General features: G+C 40.6%; 1 protein-coding gene across 4 annotated transcripts in view; it reads left to right on the forward strand.

The window, feature by feature from the left end:
• magi3b (membrane associated guanylate kinase, WW and PDZ domain containing 3b) overlaps positions 1 to 16,829 on the forward strand; it is a 144,422-nt gene that overhangs the window by 84,552 nt on the left and 43,041 nt on the right. For all 4 annotated transcript variants that reach the window (XM_078249098.1, XM_078249099.1, XM_078249100.1 and 1 more), the window contains exon 2: positions 11,187 to 11,303. In XM_078249098.1, coding sequence (XP_078105224.1) covers positions 11,187 to 11,303 — 117 coding nt within the window. The remainder of the gene's footprint in view (positions 1 to 11,186; positions 11,304 to 16,829) is intronic.

Below are 16,829 nucleotides of genomic sequence, written 5' to 3' on the forward strand. Positions count from 1 at the left end.
AGATTGATAAATGCTCTCGTATGAGGTTTTGCAGACATGTTGGCTGAGCCAGATGTTAAATGAGGCCCCACATGGGATGTACAGTGTGTTTGTGTGCCTGTGTCTGAGTTCATTCTGCAGCTGTCTCCTTTTGCACAGGCCACATTAATGATAAAACAGAGGCATGGGCCATAGACTCATTAAACAGAGTAGAAGAATACATGCAAAGTGGAAAGGATCCAGACAGTAGAGGAGTATGAGACAGTAAAAAGAGAAAAATGGATTCAGAAGATTTTAGAAACAAAAAAGTGAAGGTACGCAAAAAAAAAAAAACTAACATGACTAAAAAATAGAGCAACAACATGACTCAGCACCTGCAGGGCAACACTCCTCTTTCCTCTCTCCACATCTTCTCGCACTTTCGTCCTCCTTCCTTCCTCTTTTCCTCAACCCCAACCCTTATCCGTCTCTCTGGGACTAGGACTTCTTCTTTTCCCCTCACACTATCACAGCAGCTCTGGCACTCCTGCTGTTGATGCTGTTAATTCGCACACCGCAGCCCGCTCCCACCTCTGCCGTTCTGCTGAGTTGTCTTGCCTTTACCTTATAGGAGGAAGGTCATGCCTCCATCTCCTGAGTGGCAATGGACTGAGGGGAGGGGGTGGAGGGCAGAGGAGAGGAGAGCATATGGTTAGTTAACTTTAATGCGGAGGCAGATGTCTCTCTGTGTACTTGCGTGATCAGTGGGCTGGAAATGTGTCATGCTATGAACATACGAGGGAATATTTGTAGTCTTTATTGTCGGGGGTGGTCCTGTACTATGCATCATGCAGTGTTGGTGGAAAGGAATTTCTGCTTTTTTCACTGTTGCCTTTATTATAATAAAAGAGAATAGATACTCATTGCATATTTTAAAACATCTGACTTTTACGTACTTTCTGATTATTTCTACTCCTAAATGTTATTACATATGAGGTTTGAGGCTGTTATTTGCAGTCTGGAGTAATATTGTAATTAAAGGTGCAACATTAACACACACTTTCTGTCTACACAGTGTGCGTGTGTGTCTACCACCAAGACACGCAGTCACAAATAATTGAACATCATCTTGGGATATTTTAAATTGCTGAAGTCATGCCAACATCAAAAAGCTAACACAACAAATCTAATCACCTTGCTGGATTTTTACTTTGTTGTGTTGTTTTTTTCTCTCCCTTTTAGTTCATCCTTTTAATCCGCTTATGCCAGACCTCTGTCCCACTGCTAAAATTAGGTGAAATGACAGCGTGTGTAGAGAGAGGTTTGGGCGTGTGAGACCGCTGCCTGTTAAACTTTGCATAGCGCTGTAGCCAGCCAGCCAAGCAGACAGACTGGAAACACAGCTACACATTGACCAATCAGGCGAGCCCCTCCACTCCTCTAATGCAGAATCCTCCAGCCGTTGTAGCCCTCCACATGCCAGTTATATAAGTGCAGAGAATTCAACTGATGGTACTGCATGAGGTGTGAGATTATAAGCCAGGCTTATAGCACACCACTCACAGTCTTTGCTTTTCTCAGCAGACTCAGCAAGATGCCCCATGATCCCAGTCTCACGTACAGCTATTTGAAAAGTTGAGCAGAGGTCTTGCTGGAAACTCACAGCTCAAAAGGTGCCCTGAGGCAATTTTGTCACCTAAAATGGCCACAGGAAGCTGCAAGATTAGAGCAGGATGGAGGAGGGTGGTGGAGCGGGGTGTCCTTGCTGTCAGGGCAGAAGAGTGATGAGGAGCCAAACCAGAGGTCTTTCAGGTGTTGGTGCCTCAGCATGCCCCTGTTTGACTGAGTGCCACAGGGGAAGAGGAGAGTCTGAGGAAGAGGATGTCGGTGACCTGTCATACATCACATGATGGACGGAGAGGGAGCCATGATTTGGGGGGCTACGTGTAGCATCTGCCTGCTTGCAAGTATGGGTGAAGCAGAGCATTAGAGAGAGGGGTTTAAAAGCACAGTGTAAGGGTAAAATCTTAGAATCAAGAGACACACAGAAAGGCGGGACAAAAACAAACTAAAAGTATAACTTCCCTGTTTTTTTAGGTAGTGCTGTACAGTGCTCAGATTACTGTTTATGATAGGTATTCACATAATGCATTGGTTTTCACTTCTTGTGGGGTTTTTCTTAAAAGTTAGAAACATTGTTTTCTAATTATCCTTGTTTTTATTTTTTGGTGTTGGTGCAAATGCATGTAATACTGCACAGAAAATAATATAAACACACACAATCAGCAATAGTTGTGGGTCTTAAAGCAGCAATTGACACATATACATATACAGTACAGTGACATATTATTCTAAGTTGCTAAATCCAATTTATGTAATTCACTTTTACTAATTAAACCATTAAGAAGCCGCTTTACTGAAAACATCCACACTGTCTGACAGTAATGCATATTATATATCAGCTTCTTCCTTTTTTTATTGAAGCAAGAGTTGGGCAATATACCTATTTATAGTTACAACTCATGTGTGGTCTTGCCTTCCTTGGTTGTGACAAACTAAGGGAGTGTGTATATATATATATATATTACCAGCAAATGTAATAACAGAGAAATCAAGGTACTTCATCACGTTGATGCAAAAATTATATAACGGTCCAATATTGCCATAAATCATTCCACTAGTATAATAGTTTCACGGTGTACAGTGTCACATTGCTCACCTCTAATTGAAGCTATATGATGTTGTGAGATATTAAAACCCACACAAGACTCAGTGTTTCCATCATGTTATACACATATCCCCACAATTCACCCTGACATATTTGGGATCCCTACTAGAATTTAAAATAAAGATCTGTGGGTTTGAACAATATGAGTCTGTCCTCTCATTAAAATTGACTGCATCAGCCAAAAAATGACATGCTTACATTTAAGTGACAAAGCCCTCTAGTGGCCGTATTAATTATGACCCTTGTCCATCGGAGCAAAGGAAGAAGTATTGTGATAAACAATGGGTGAAGTTGCCATGCAGCCACATAGTCTGCAAAGGCTAAAGGTAGGGTGGTTGGATGGGTAAACAAAACATTAAACAGAGACAGCTGTTAATTTCTTGTTCACTACTCACAGCCAACATTTGGTTTCTTTTAACCACCACCACAGTCATAGTTATGTAACCCAGCCCAGGATCTTTCCCAAAACCTAACCAAGTTGTGTTTGTGCCTAAAGCATATTTTCCCTTTTAATAAAGTACATTTTGTCAGATATGTTCCTCCTCTACCTAAAGATTATCCACTCGTTACACAGTAAAGATGTTTGGATAAAAGCATACTGTATGTTGCAATGCAGCAAGTGTCTGGAAGTCCCATGGGTATCTATTATAGAGAGAAAAGAGAGGAAGGTGTTCAGTCTAATAAATGTGAGAGACAGAGATTGCAGTCTTTTGCATATACATTCCAGGCACACATGTACCCCGTGACTTTTCAAATGTCTTTTGGCAAAATGTGTAGAATTCCTGCCTTTAGTTTCTCTATGAGATGACCTTGTGCACTGAGAAAGGTGTCCCGGAACAGCTCCAATTCTGACGACATATTCCCTATTCAGAAGACTCTTAAACAACAGAGATAATGACCTCCCTGCGGACGTCCCACATGCCTCGGGGAGAGTGCCTCAGAATGAAATGTCGCAATAGAAATCAGGCTTTTGCTCACATTTCACTGTGTTGGAAAAAAGGCCCATCAAGAGGATTCAATAATTGTCCATGCACAGCCATGCTCCTAGGCTGTGTTTTCGTGCCGAGAGTGAGTTTAGAAGATTGATGCCACTCTCATGTCTGCACAACAAATATGAAGCTACAGCCAGCAAACGGTTCGCTTAGCTTAGCATAAAAACTGGAACCAGGAAGAAAGTCACTTTTCCAGGCCAAGAAATAGTCCAGCATGCAACCCCCCTGTAAGACCACAGCATTTCTTCTTTAAACTTTATTATTTGTATTAAACAAACAATATACAATAATACTTATACTATCTAATATTTTTTTTTAGATGTTGTTGATTATATCTATCATCTCATATAACTCAGCAAGAAAGCAAAATGTTGAACTATTCCTTTAAGACTTGTGTGAGGTTCTCCCTTGGAAGCCTTTATTTTTATTCAGTTTTGCACTTCTGATTACATCAAAATGAAATACTTGGTTAGAATGTGCAGTTTAGATGAATACAATAAAAAATTGATTTGCACCTATAAGACAAAGTAATATTACAAATTTAAAACGTAATAGACACCTTTTCTCCATGAGTTCTAGGAAATTTAGAAAACACTTTAGTTAAAAAAAATGACATGATGTGTTTTCAGTCTTCTGATCTTACATAATCATTTTCACAAAGTAAATGAGTGCATTTTTCCCCGATAACATTCACAGAACAAATCTCTTCAAACGGATGCTTGACGTGTGCTTGTGTGTGAGAGAGAGTTATGTCTTGAACTTGGAGTGTTAATCTAATTCTGTGGCTTCTGAGTGAGGTGTTGGTCTAAGTGAGGATGTTAACAGGCTGTTGCTTCACTAGGGGTGCCAGGCGCTGCTTCCATCACTGCAGATATTTTCTCTTGAGCCTCCAGTTTTTGAGGAGAGGAGTACTGCTGATGCCATGTGAACTGGCAGCACGATGCTCAAGGATTCCCGTGGGTGACCTTGCTCTTTTATGACACATCTCCTGTCGTCACTTCATGACAAAAATTCATGACAAAAAAAAAGTTAGCAGAGGAGAGCAGAGGATCTTTGGATGAGCTGAGTGTTTTTAAAGGGAATCAGTTGTTATAGTCTAATCTGATCCAATTTGGAGGAAGCCTCAGAATACAGCTCATGACATAACACACAAAATAAATTAGAGACAATTTTCTGCCATCACAATGACTGCAGTCATAGTGAAATCAAAAAGACAGTGAAAGTTGAGAAAAGAGAGACAACTTGCAGTATTTTAAAGGAGAAATGTGACAGAAATGAGACCTTACCTTATTTTCTATTGTAAAGAGACAGTTACTGTACTGTATGCTCATCTTCCTAGCTGGCTGAAGAGAAGTAACTTACAAGTGAGTGGGTGGCCGATGGGGCACAATAGAGCCCATTGAGTCCCCGTCACAGAAAAATGAGGCCTTCTACAATAGCCGTGTTATCTGTTGGGAGGAGGAATGAGGAACTCTGCTGTGACAGCCTCACTGTTAATAGTCTCTGACAGGACCCAGGAAGCCCCACAGGCCGGAGCTGTAGTGCTATACTTGTACCGCAATGAACAGATCAGAGCAATGTTTGTGTGTCTATGTGTGTGCATGTTTTTTTTTCTTTTATTTATCCAGTGAAGTGTGAATGAGCATGTTTGCTCTACTGTCTTGCAGTGAGACACCTGGTACCGTAGCTCTACTGTACAGCCACAAACATCTACTGCTGATGAGGCCTGTTGGCTGCTAAAGGTTGAAGCATGTGTGAGTTACAGAGAGCCATTGACTACTTTCATCATCAAAGAGAGAGTTTCATCTTCGCAAATGCACGCGATTTTAGCCTGCAATTAAGGGTTCAATGTGTAGAGTAATATTTGGTGTGATTGATTGGCTCGTGCTCAGGGGGCTGTTGAGACGGTGAAAGATCAAAAAACTAGTAAAGTCAAGTGTATTTGTAAAGCCCAATATTACATGCAAAGTCTCCATGGGCTTTGCAGGCCCACCACATCAATGATCTCGGAGAAGAGAAAGGAAAACGGCTCAAAAAGAAAATCCTCACATTTCAGGAAGAAAAGCCTATTTTAAGATTCCTCACGGAAAGAGTAGGAACCAAGAGAGAAAAAAAAGACATTCCCAAAAATCTTATTACCCAAGCCATTCAGAAGATATCATTTGAAAACGCTATCAGCTAGCATGGCAGGTGTTAATATCTGACTATTTTCTGAGTTGTTTACCTCATAATAGGCAAGAATCTGCATCCATGCAAGAACGGAGAAGAAATGCAGCTTTCACTCATGTAAAGATTCTATCCACAGTGCACCTATCTTTGGTGCTCTTGCTGTTGAAATATTGACAGCAAATACTACAACACATGCTGAACATCACTGAAAAGCTAGTTGACATGTCACATGTTTGGACGAGCTTTGAGTAAACCCAGGATAACCAACAGACTGATGACGTTTAATGCATCTTATGTCTGATGGCCAAATGTTTTGACAAGGCTATTTTTTTAAGCTAAATGTGTTGAATCCTCCCCTATGTCTCTAGCTGAAAGCATATGGAGCACATGTAGTTTGTTGTTCCCTATTCATTCCCTTGTGTGTGTGTGTGTGCTGAATTTGAACAAAAAGGATATTCTGGGACAGTTTTGAGATGAAGTTGCCAGATTGGGCCTTGGTTCCCCAGTCTCAGTCTGTTTGTCTGCTAGACCAGCTGTGATGCAGCCCTCTTTGGAGAGGCAGACCGAGAATGTGCAACCTTTATTCTGAAAAGTCAGGCCCGCCGGGATGATTGCTCTTAAAACGGCGTCAGATGGCAGCGAGGCCTGTGAACATTAGGGGCATTTTTATGTGAGTCAACAACGAAATCCGAAACTTGTGTGAGAGTATGTTCTGAACACAAAAACATAGGATCTCTCTGTGGTGTCACAATAAAGGCTGGTTGGTGTTGGCAAAGAATTTCTAATATGGGAAGAAGTTCCACTCTCTCGTTACTTCCGGCTTCTGAACTGGATGCAGTTCCACCAGAGTTCCATATAGGGGGCGCTCACAGGCCAGTGCAGAATGAATGGGACTTTATGGAGCTATACCCCTCAAAATCCACTTTTCTCAGGATATATATTTTTTGTCTAGTAATTTGAATGTTGCATTCGAAAGGGGAGGCTAAGAAAATACACACTGCTGGGTGTTAGATTTTTTTTAAAGTCGCTTTTTTGTTCTAAAAAGCCTTTTAAAATGTCAATGACGTCATACACATATACGGCCAGAGATACTGCTTTACGGCAAGCTCTTTTTTCTCTCGAGGCATCGACAACACAGCTGAGAGGTTAGCCTCTCCCTGTTAACACACGTGCTAGAAAGAGGTTTGCTAATGTTTTAAAGACCACGCCGAAATATTCACTCTGACATTCTGGTTCTGTTTCGGATGCCGTCAAGCGGGATCTCCGATCGTAATCAGTCCTTCACTGACCATTCATTAGCAGAATGCTAGCGTGTTATGGGCAACAATGACTCAACCTGTAAGAAATCGAAAGGACACAAGTACTCGTTCATTCAACTTTTGATCTATAATCCATGTTGAACTTGCAAAAACTAAAATCAAATCTGAGATTCCTCAACGACAATCAGGCAAAAGAGACAAATTTAGCCGTCTAGCTCCATAGAGTCCCATTCATTTAGCACTGGACCGCGATCACCCCCAGTGGAACTCTGGTGGAACTGCAACCAAATTCGGTACAATGGGGCTGAATAGGGAGCGGAACGGCTTTCCGTAGACGGGCTTTAGTGTTGGAAAGGAAGATGTAAGGGTTAATAAAGCTTCCTGAAATATTCCCAGAGCTCATCATTATTGAATCACCCCTCCATAGTCAAGTACATCTCCCCTCTCTGTTAGCACATACACGTATACGTCTATAGTAGCAAGATCCCATCTTTAGGGACCGTTTGGCATTTATGGAATGAACCACCGGAGGAAAATAGGGGAGGGTCATGTCTTTTTGAGGGGAGGGTCACCCAGCATTTTTTAGTCTAGGAGGAGCGGGGGGGTCACCCAAATTTTGTATTCATGAAAAAAGCAACATTTCAAAGTGGCTTGTTTGGTGCATATTTTTTCATGTAGCTCTTAGTCTCGGCCCTCCTTCGCTACCAGATGGGTCTGACCCATGAGTTTGCTGGGGGGGCAGGGGGAGCACTGCCCCCCTGGTGGCTGAAATGGGTAATTGCATTGTTTAAAACATGAGTGGAATAATTATATCTGGCATGACCAGATATTTTATAAATATCTTAAATAACACAAAACAACTAAATGGTGGTAGGTAATACATCAGATTCCATATACTGCTTTAATAAAAAAAATATTACCTGGCTGATGATGGGAGCAGCAGGACGCAAAAAAACTAAAGTTACTGTTGCACTAGTCTGGACATCTTGCCTTGCCAACCTTGCAATAAAGGTTTCCTAAATGCCACATAGCCTATATACATGTGATGTCAGCTTACTAATTGATTGCGGGTTTTGTGTAGATTTGGACTTTTATACGTTTATTCCACTTTGTTTAAACGGCGAAGTGGAGAGGCCTCGTTCACCTGTTTGGAGCTGGCTGGTGAATGTGACGCTCGTATCGGCCTTGCTGGATGCACCGTGACTCTGTTTGTGGAACTACTGATCGCTGTGGATTACTTTTTTTTTGGGTCATTGGATTACGGCAAAATACAGATCTTTTTTCTCAATGTGTCTTAACGTTTTATAGTGAGTTTGGGGAGGCATCTCAACAGACTGTAGGTCAAACACTGATTGTTCACCGTTACATTTTAGTTGAATTTAAGCGTCTGTCTATTGCCGTCCAAGACAGCCGTGCCGCGATTGGATTTCATAAGGGTGAATTGTTAAATTGTTACAATGTAATTTAAAATCTGTTTTAAAAATAAACATATGTGTTTTGGAATATAATGTTCAGCTTCGGCACCTTTACCTATGTACTAAATATACGACTGAGGAAGCCTAGTGACAAGTCCATAGCAACCAGTGTTGAATTGTTATTTCCCAGTGTCCTTTGCTGAATGGTCTTAATGTTTTATTGTTTTATTTCATATGAATACTAGTTTACTAGAGGAGTAACTTAGTATTTGAAGTAATGCAGTAATGCAGGAAGTGTGCATTTAGTTTCCATGCTTATTGTGTTTTCATAACTATGTTAGTGAGTAAATCTACTGAAATGGCCACCACACCATTTTCCATTTCCATTCCATTTATTTTTTATTTCGAACAAAACTAAAAATACATATACACATACAGCATGTACCTATATATACATATACATACATACATACATATGCATACATATCCAAATACACACATATATATCTATTTATAAAATAAAAAGTGTGTAGCAACACACCAAAGGAAAAGGAACAATATCCATACAGTGTTTACAAGTAATATTAAAAATACTATTACCATTTCTGATTTAAAAAATTTGTCCGAAAAGGAGCAGGATGAAGCCGAAGCTTGTAAAGTTTCCTACCCCTCATTCACTTTAACTCATTTCTTTATATATCATATATTTTTACAACAGGATAACCAATATACACAACAATACATCTCTAATTTTTCACGTACCAAACCCTTTTGTTTATTTATTTACATTTTAAGTAAGTCAACAACCCATTTCCGTAAATCCATCATCCTAACAATCCGTACACTAACCCCCCTTCACAATCATCTCTCTTCCTCTTCATATCCTTTTAATAAAGTGTTTTTATATAACTTTTTAAACTTTGTTATGTTTGTACAATGTTTAAGCACCTGGTCTAGCCCATTCCACAAATTCACCCCACCGATCGTGATGCACATACTTTTTAAAGTTGTTCTTATTTTAAGTTTTTTAAAGTTTATTTGTTCTCTCAGGTTATACCCCCCCTGTCTTTCCATAAAAAAATTTTGTAAACCATAATAGAGGAGTGTGATGTGTACGATGAGAATGCAGAGGTTAACTCATGTAAGTTATGGCTGTAAAAATCAAATGGCATCTGTATATCTTTGCTAAGCGCAAGCTAGCACATAAGGGGAGGGTCATGCCTCTTTTTCAGATCATTTTGGAGGGTCAAGTCTTTTTAGCAGAGAGGTCCCGAAACTCCTCCGGTGGCCCCTTAAATAAATAACGAACAGTCCCTTAGTCCTTCTGATTAGAATTCATAGGAATGCAGAGAGGAGTAATGCGGAGCAGAGTTTGGTCTGTGTGCTCAACAGAGAGGGAAAGAGAGACGGAGACAGAATAAGGGACAGAAATGGGAGAAAAAAATTGATTACTTCTCTGTAGTCAAACTGTTTTAAAGCCTACTCTCCCCCATCTGTCAAAAGATATGGCTCACTCTGAAGCTGAGGGCAGGCAGACACTGAAGATCTCTTCCTGTTTTCCAAACTCCTCCTCATGTTCTTTCAGAGAAAAACTTTTTTTCCCTGCTTGTGTATGACGACTCTGAAGTCTTCTTCTGCCTCAAACTTTGCATGAACTTGCTTTGTTTTTACAAAGGCTTCTGGGAGTTGAGAGCAAAGGCGAAATCTTTTCAGATTTTCTTATGAAAATCTCTTTGGCGTCTCACTTTTGAGGTTGTGGCATTGCGCATCTTTGCCAAAAAGTTTTTGAGGCTTGCGTGTAAGATTGTTGAAACTGTAAAGACAGTCAAGCGTATGGCATTCATCATCTGTCACTTAGCAGTTTGTCAGATTTGTTGCTTCAGATGAACGAAGGCAGTTCCAGTTTAATTTGTTCTCGGTATTTTTAACAAGCAGTCTTCACTGAGTACGCAAAATAATCAGAAAAATATTCTAGTACGGCATTGGGCTCCCTTTTCAGCAACACATACACAGCTGTTTCCGGGCCAAATATCCCTCAGTTACCTCTCTCGTACACTCAATCTCCACTTACCCGCATAATGATTGCAGTGGATTTAATAGAAGAGATCACAGTTTAAAAATCTGTTTAACCTTCATCCTCCTCCTCAGCTACAATCTCCCCTCAATGATCAAACTGGAATGAAAATGAAAATCAAAAAGGATTTAATCTCTCAGCTAGACAGAACAGGTGGTCGTCCATACTGTACCTACGGGCATATACTGTATGTAAAATCCTGTGGATAATATTGCAACTATGAGTGAAAACTGTGAGTTTTGACTTTATCCGAAATGCTTTGAGAGAGTTTTATTAGTTTTATCTCATCCAATCAGGCAGGTGCTTAGGATTATGAGTCTAAATAAATTTGGTTAAATCCCTCCATCAATTTTGATATTAAGCAGCACTCAGTATTTGTAAAAACAAAACAAAAAAGCACCTGTAAATGCAACATCTATGCTCTAAAATGTTAACCGTTAAGTCAAGTAGAAAAACAGTTTGATCTGGTTCTGTGGTATTGATCACTTTCTAAGGGTACATGTCACTTGGATGGATTTTCTTTTAGACGTAAACCCTTCAGAGAGAGTACGGCCATGTTTGTATTGACCCCTTCTTCCTCTGTTTTTGCAGGTAAAGTATTGAACACGGACCTGCGCCACTACCTCAGCCTGCAGTTTCAGAAGGGCTCGCTGGACCACAAGCTCCAACAAATCATACGGGACAACCTCTACCTACGCACCATCCCCTGTAAGTACACCATACTGTACAGGACTGCATACGTAACACTCATTTTCTACACTCAAAAGCACCTGCGAGCACAAAGCAAGCCATGAATGTACAGTGTAACCTACTTTCTAGTGCATATGTGCTTTTATCTGAGCATCTTGTGGGAGCGATGAGGATGTTCTGTATGTATCACACAGCTGGATATGCAACCCACCGGAAGCAGCGTTAATGTGTTCTCTTTCTGGTACGCTATGGACGTTATACACATACCACACTCACATGCTTGTGCTCACACATTTTCATCCTCTCACAGCTCTCTGTCACACACTTTACAAAACACACAGACTTCAATGTCACCATAGCAACCCAAACAAGGACATCTCTTTAATGTAAGTTATTTACTTCTGTGCCGTGTCATCACAGTGATCAAAGCCATAATCTTTCCATAAATAATCCTGTGTTTTCGCTCTGCTGCTCCGCTCTCCCTCGCTGACATTCTGCTCAGTTTGGCCATCACCGGAATCAGTAATGGAGTGGTAAATAAAGAGATTGGTACTGCAGACTGCCAAGAACCACTGCAAAGAACAGTAGCTGCATATGTTTTCAGAGTAACAATAGTTCTAATGGAAATGTCCATTAATTCCAAAAAATAATAATATTAATGTTGCAAAACAGCTGTTGATCTAATATTCTGTATAGTTGCTGCATGACATGTATTTGGAGTGTTTTAGTATTTTAAAATTTACCATGCAGGCAAAAAAAAAACATCTGTCATTTTCCATGAGCTCAGAGAAAGGGAAAAAAAAACCCACATTTCACATCACAGCCTGACGCTCCTGTATTTTCTTGGGTTTGGGTTTATAAGCTAGAATATTGTAATTTTTCAAATGAAAGCATGACAATTACCAAAATTAGAGTGACACGGCTGTTTAAAGGAAATAAATATCCTGATTAAGGTTTGTGTGGGTTGCAGAAATGCAGGTTATTTGCCACAATGATCCAAATGCCACCAAATTAAATTTTCCTGGAAAGACTTTTTCTTTCAAGTAAACAGCTTCTGTCTGCTGCTCTTGTAATTTATACTCCATTTATACACAAAGATGATGATTATCAGCTTAAAAAGGCTAGATCATTTCTATTCCGTTTATTATAAAGGGCTGAACAGCTAACAAAAATTGAAGCCGTCTCATCTCTGATACACTCTGCTGATGTCTACAGAGATACTGCACTGCATTTGTAAAGCACCAGATGACGTGTGGAAGTGAAATTACATCAACAGGAGACGTGACTATGACACAGTCTCTGTAATCCTGAAACTGTGATGATATTCACACAGATATTTCGGCCTAAATATTTCCCACGTCCTGTTGAAGACTGACTTTGCTCAGACGAGCGCCGTAATTGAGTGTAGTCAAGGTTTTAGTCCCATGCAGAGCGACTGCTTCTTAGGCGATGACAAACTCTTAGGCACAGCACTGTCACAAACATGCAGCATCTCTGCTCTCTACTCCCCAAGGGCTGGAGGTTGCTCTCTGTCTTGTTCAGAGGTGACTTGGATGCACAAGTGTAACATTTTTAGGAAGTAAGCTGCTTACATTTCATCTTTATTTAATTTCTTTGGTTTTGGAAAGGGAGGGATATCTTTCTTACCCCCCCACCCCCACTTTTACTTTTCCTTCTTCTTCCCTTCCATGTCTGTTTCCTTCATTCACTCACTGTCCCTCTTTATTTAATTTACCTGTCAGTCTCGTTCTGAGCCAAGCTGTTTGGTTCAACTTGAATTGTTATTGAATCTTTCTTTTCAAAGCTCAGTTGCCTTGGGAGTATCGCAGGTCAGTTAGATGGAGTACAAACCTCCTTGGTGTTTTCTACTAAACTCCTCATCAGATTTCTCTTCCAAGGACAACCTGCATTTTCCTCCACAGCCTGCTCAGCTTTCTGTCATCCACATTCAGCTGATACACACACCCTGATCTTAACTACTACTGGAAACTTGGCTTTCTATTTTTTCTTTTCATGTACAATAGTGGCGGTCGTTGAGGTTTTTATGGCCCGAAACCACCATTCATCATCAGCAGCCAGTGGGCTCGCTACATAAGTCTGACTCTCTAATCCCCGGCTTGAATTACTGTCTTAATGAGCAAGAGACCAGGACTCGCACAGTGACGGCACCTCCATCATTCACTCGCTCACTTTCACTCCCCCATCCTTCACCCTCTCTGTTTCACTTTCGCTCTTTCTCCGTTTCAATTTCCCTTGTCTGCCTTTAAAAAAAATTTATTCATTCAGTTTTGCTTTCTGGTTTGCAGCTTTCTTCATATTAATGAGTCGATTTTGATTAGACAAAGTCTAAGTACAAGAATAGAAGAAAATTTAGAAAAGCATTTTTTTTTTCTAATTGCATTGACCACCGTAATAATGAACATATACATTTGCAGTTCTGATGTTTGAAAGATGTTTGAATGCAACATCTAAGCTACAGTGTTAAGTATTCACATCCCAAAATCAGGTGCATTAAGAAGGTCAACATATAGATTTCACCTGATTCAGAGCAGTTGTGGGTCCCAGATTGAGCCCTGCCTTTAGTTACATTAAATATTTATGATATTTACAAAATGCAAAGTTTGAAATCCAAACATCAGCTTTATTTAGGAGCATCAATTCAGTGTTGGGGCGCCTTGCTCAGGAATTGTTCATACAAATCTAAATCCTTACATGCATTTCCTGGTCTGTTTTTTATTACACTTCTGCAGACAATTAGTCTATATCCACGACGTTCCACTTCTGGGATTGCTTCGGTGCCACCGGAAATTCCGACAGATTTCACTCTTTTCGGCCGGATGTCCATAACCTTCTGCTTACTTTGTTTTAGCATTCTAAACTCCGATGGATTTATGAGGACTATGGTTAACTGCTCCTCAGATCTCTGCAGGGTAAATCCAGACAGCTAGCTAGACTATCTGTCCAATCTGAGTTTTCTGTTGCACGACTAAAACTTTTGAACGTACACATGTTCCACCAAAACAAGTTCCTTCCCGAGGCTATTTTGAGCGGCACAGTGGCTCTGACCGGTGCTTAGCACCACCCATGATGATTGTGATTGGTTTAAAGAAATGCCAATAAACCAGACCACGTTATTCTCCCATCCCGGAGTGTTTTGTGGACTAGCCAGACCCTGTTCCACAGCGCTGTGGAGGAAGGTCTGGCAAAGCAAGACTAGCAGACAACTAACTGACATTAACCACAGTGGACCACAGTGCAATGCAGGTGTTAGTTGAGGCTTGTCTGTTGCTTTTTCTCCCAAACTCCCAAAACTCACTGTCTATCCCCTGCTCCTACTGCAGTTGTCTTGCTCTCACAGCGTCACCCTCTAAACATGCTGTACATGCTGGTCTCCTCATCTCTTTGGCACTGAAACTTGAAGAAATAATTTTCCCATTGTGGGAAATCAGTAAGGTTCTTTTGAATGTGTTGAACATCATAAATTGATGATAAATAAGCATATCTCAGGGTGGATTTATATCCAAAATGTGTGTGGCAATCAGGCAGACGGCAGGAGGATTAGCAGAGGCGGTTTGTGTCACTATGCCAACGGCCCACTTTACTTAACTACCAGCCACACTGCTGCACCCTCATACAACTGCAGCGGATCTGTGCTGTCTTGTTTGTGTGTCCGATCAACACCACAGGATTACTTGTGGCCATAATGAAATAGTTTCTACTTTTAGTCCAGTTATGAAAGCTGATATGTTCAAATGAAAGAAAGACAGGCAGTGAGTATGGTCTGTAATGGAGGGATAGGAGAGAAAAGTGAGGAGCAGAGAGACAAAGAGAGCAAGCTGTGTGTGGTAAATCCCTAAGACTCCTTTACTGGGTCTTGGGACGGGCTTCATCCTACTTAGGATTCTTACGAAAACGCTGGAGGAGGCTCTCAGGAGCTCTTGAGAGGACAAAAGGAGGAGGATTTTTCTAAGAAGTCGGAGAGCTCAAGGTCCCAAACAGTCCCTCGACTCCCCGCTGAGATCAGAGAAGGCCAGAAAGATTTTGATCTCACACAAACTCTCCTTCTCACTCACGCACACACACACATGCACTACACTGGCGCACGTACACATGGACAGAAATGCAGGGACGAGTTGGTACACGTCATGGACACATAGCTGTGACCTTTCTGCCTGATTTGATGCAACCATTTCAGGAGAGGATTTCCTCTTCTCATGCTCCTCCTTCTCCCTCTCCTCAGTTGATTATTATTATATTTTAGGATAAAGAATAATGGTAGATGGTTGAAGTTTTGTATTTCTTGTTAAATGTTAATAGCTAAACTCTATTTTACAATGTGAAAACATCAGATTAAGCTATATGGCAGAGCTTGCCTCAGTATCCTAAGAGCAAACACTTCACAAAAGGACTGAGACTTTAGCTTTGTAATGATCCTCTTTCCTCTCTTGTTGCCTCTTTCTTTCTCGCTGTTTCAACAGCAAAGCCCTAAGACATCTTTTTTTTCTTAAGTATCACCAACATAAAACTATGCACAAAATCACCATGTTAAATTTATGGGCTGCCATTTCTGACTGACTACCTCTGATGTTAACCATCGTGACATCCTCTCAGTCCAGACAGTTCAGCAGTGATCAGCCGTGAGACCTTGCAAGACTAAAGTGACAATTTGTTTCAGTCCAGGATACACTCACACACACACACACACACACACACACACACACACACACACACACACACACACACACACACACACACACACACACACATGTAAACACATGGCTTTGATTACTGTGCATGGTCATGAAATTAAAGTCATAGTTTGACATTTTGGGAAATGGGCTTATTTGTTTTCTTGCCAAGAGTTAGATGAGGGGATCGATAGCACATTTGTGTCTCTCCTGGATTCAAAGCTACAATCGTTTGCTTAGCTTAGCATAACTAATTACCACATTATATCGCATTTGTTTAATTTGTACAAAACTGAAGTGTAAACATTACAGGTTTGGGTTAATACTGGGGGTGTGCCGTGTTAGTTCTTGGCAGAGCACATAGTGACTTAATTGTTGTCATTGTGAGGTTGCAAGGCAAACAGCGGCAACTCTAAATTGTCCTTTTTACACTTCGGTTTTTGCACGATTAAAACAAACAAGATACAGTATAACATGCTTATTAGTGCAGATTTTGTCCTGTTTCCAGTCTTTACGCTAAGCTGAGCACACTGGATGCTGGCTGTAGCTACATATTTTCTGTATACATAAGAGTTGGAGTGTACTTCCCAAAATGTCAAAATATTCCTAGTACTGTAACATGCTTTCCTTTCCTAGCACTGCACAATGCAAATACATTTCCTGGATGTGTTAACCAACACTGTGTATAACTTATTATTCTGACAGAAAGTCTTTGATAAAGCCTCTCTATATCCACATCCCTCTCTTGTCTGGTTTAATTAACTGCAGTGTATCGACTGCACCTTTTTCAACATACACTGAGCATTTTGTTAGAAAGACCAATCTCTGACAGTTTTTTTGAATGCAGATCCAGCTC

Source organism: Sander vitreus, chromosome 4 (genome assembly GCF_031162955.1).
Source record: "Sander vitreus isolate 19-12246 chromosome 4, sanVit1, whole genome shotgun sequence".
In the NCBI taxonomy this organism is placed as follows: domain Eukaryota; kingdom Metazoa; phylum Chordata; class Actinopteri; order Perciformes; family Percidae; genus Sander; species Sander vitreus.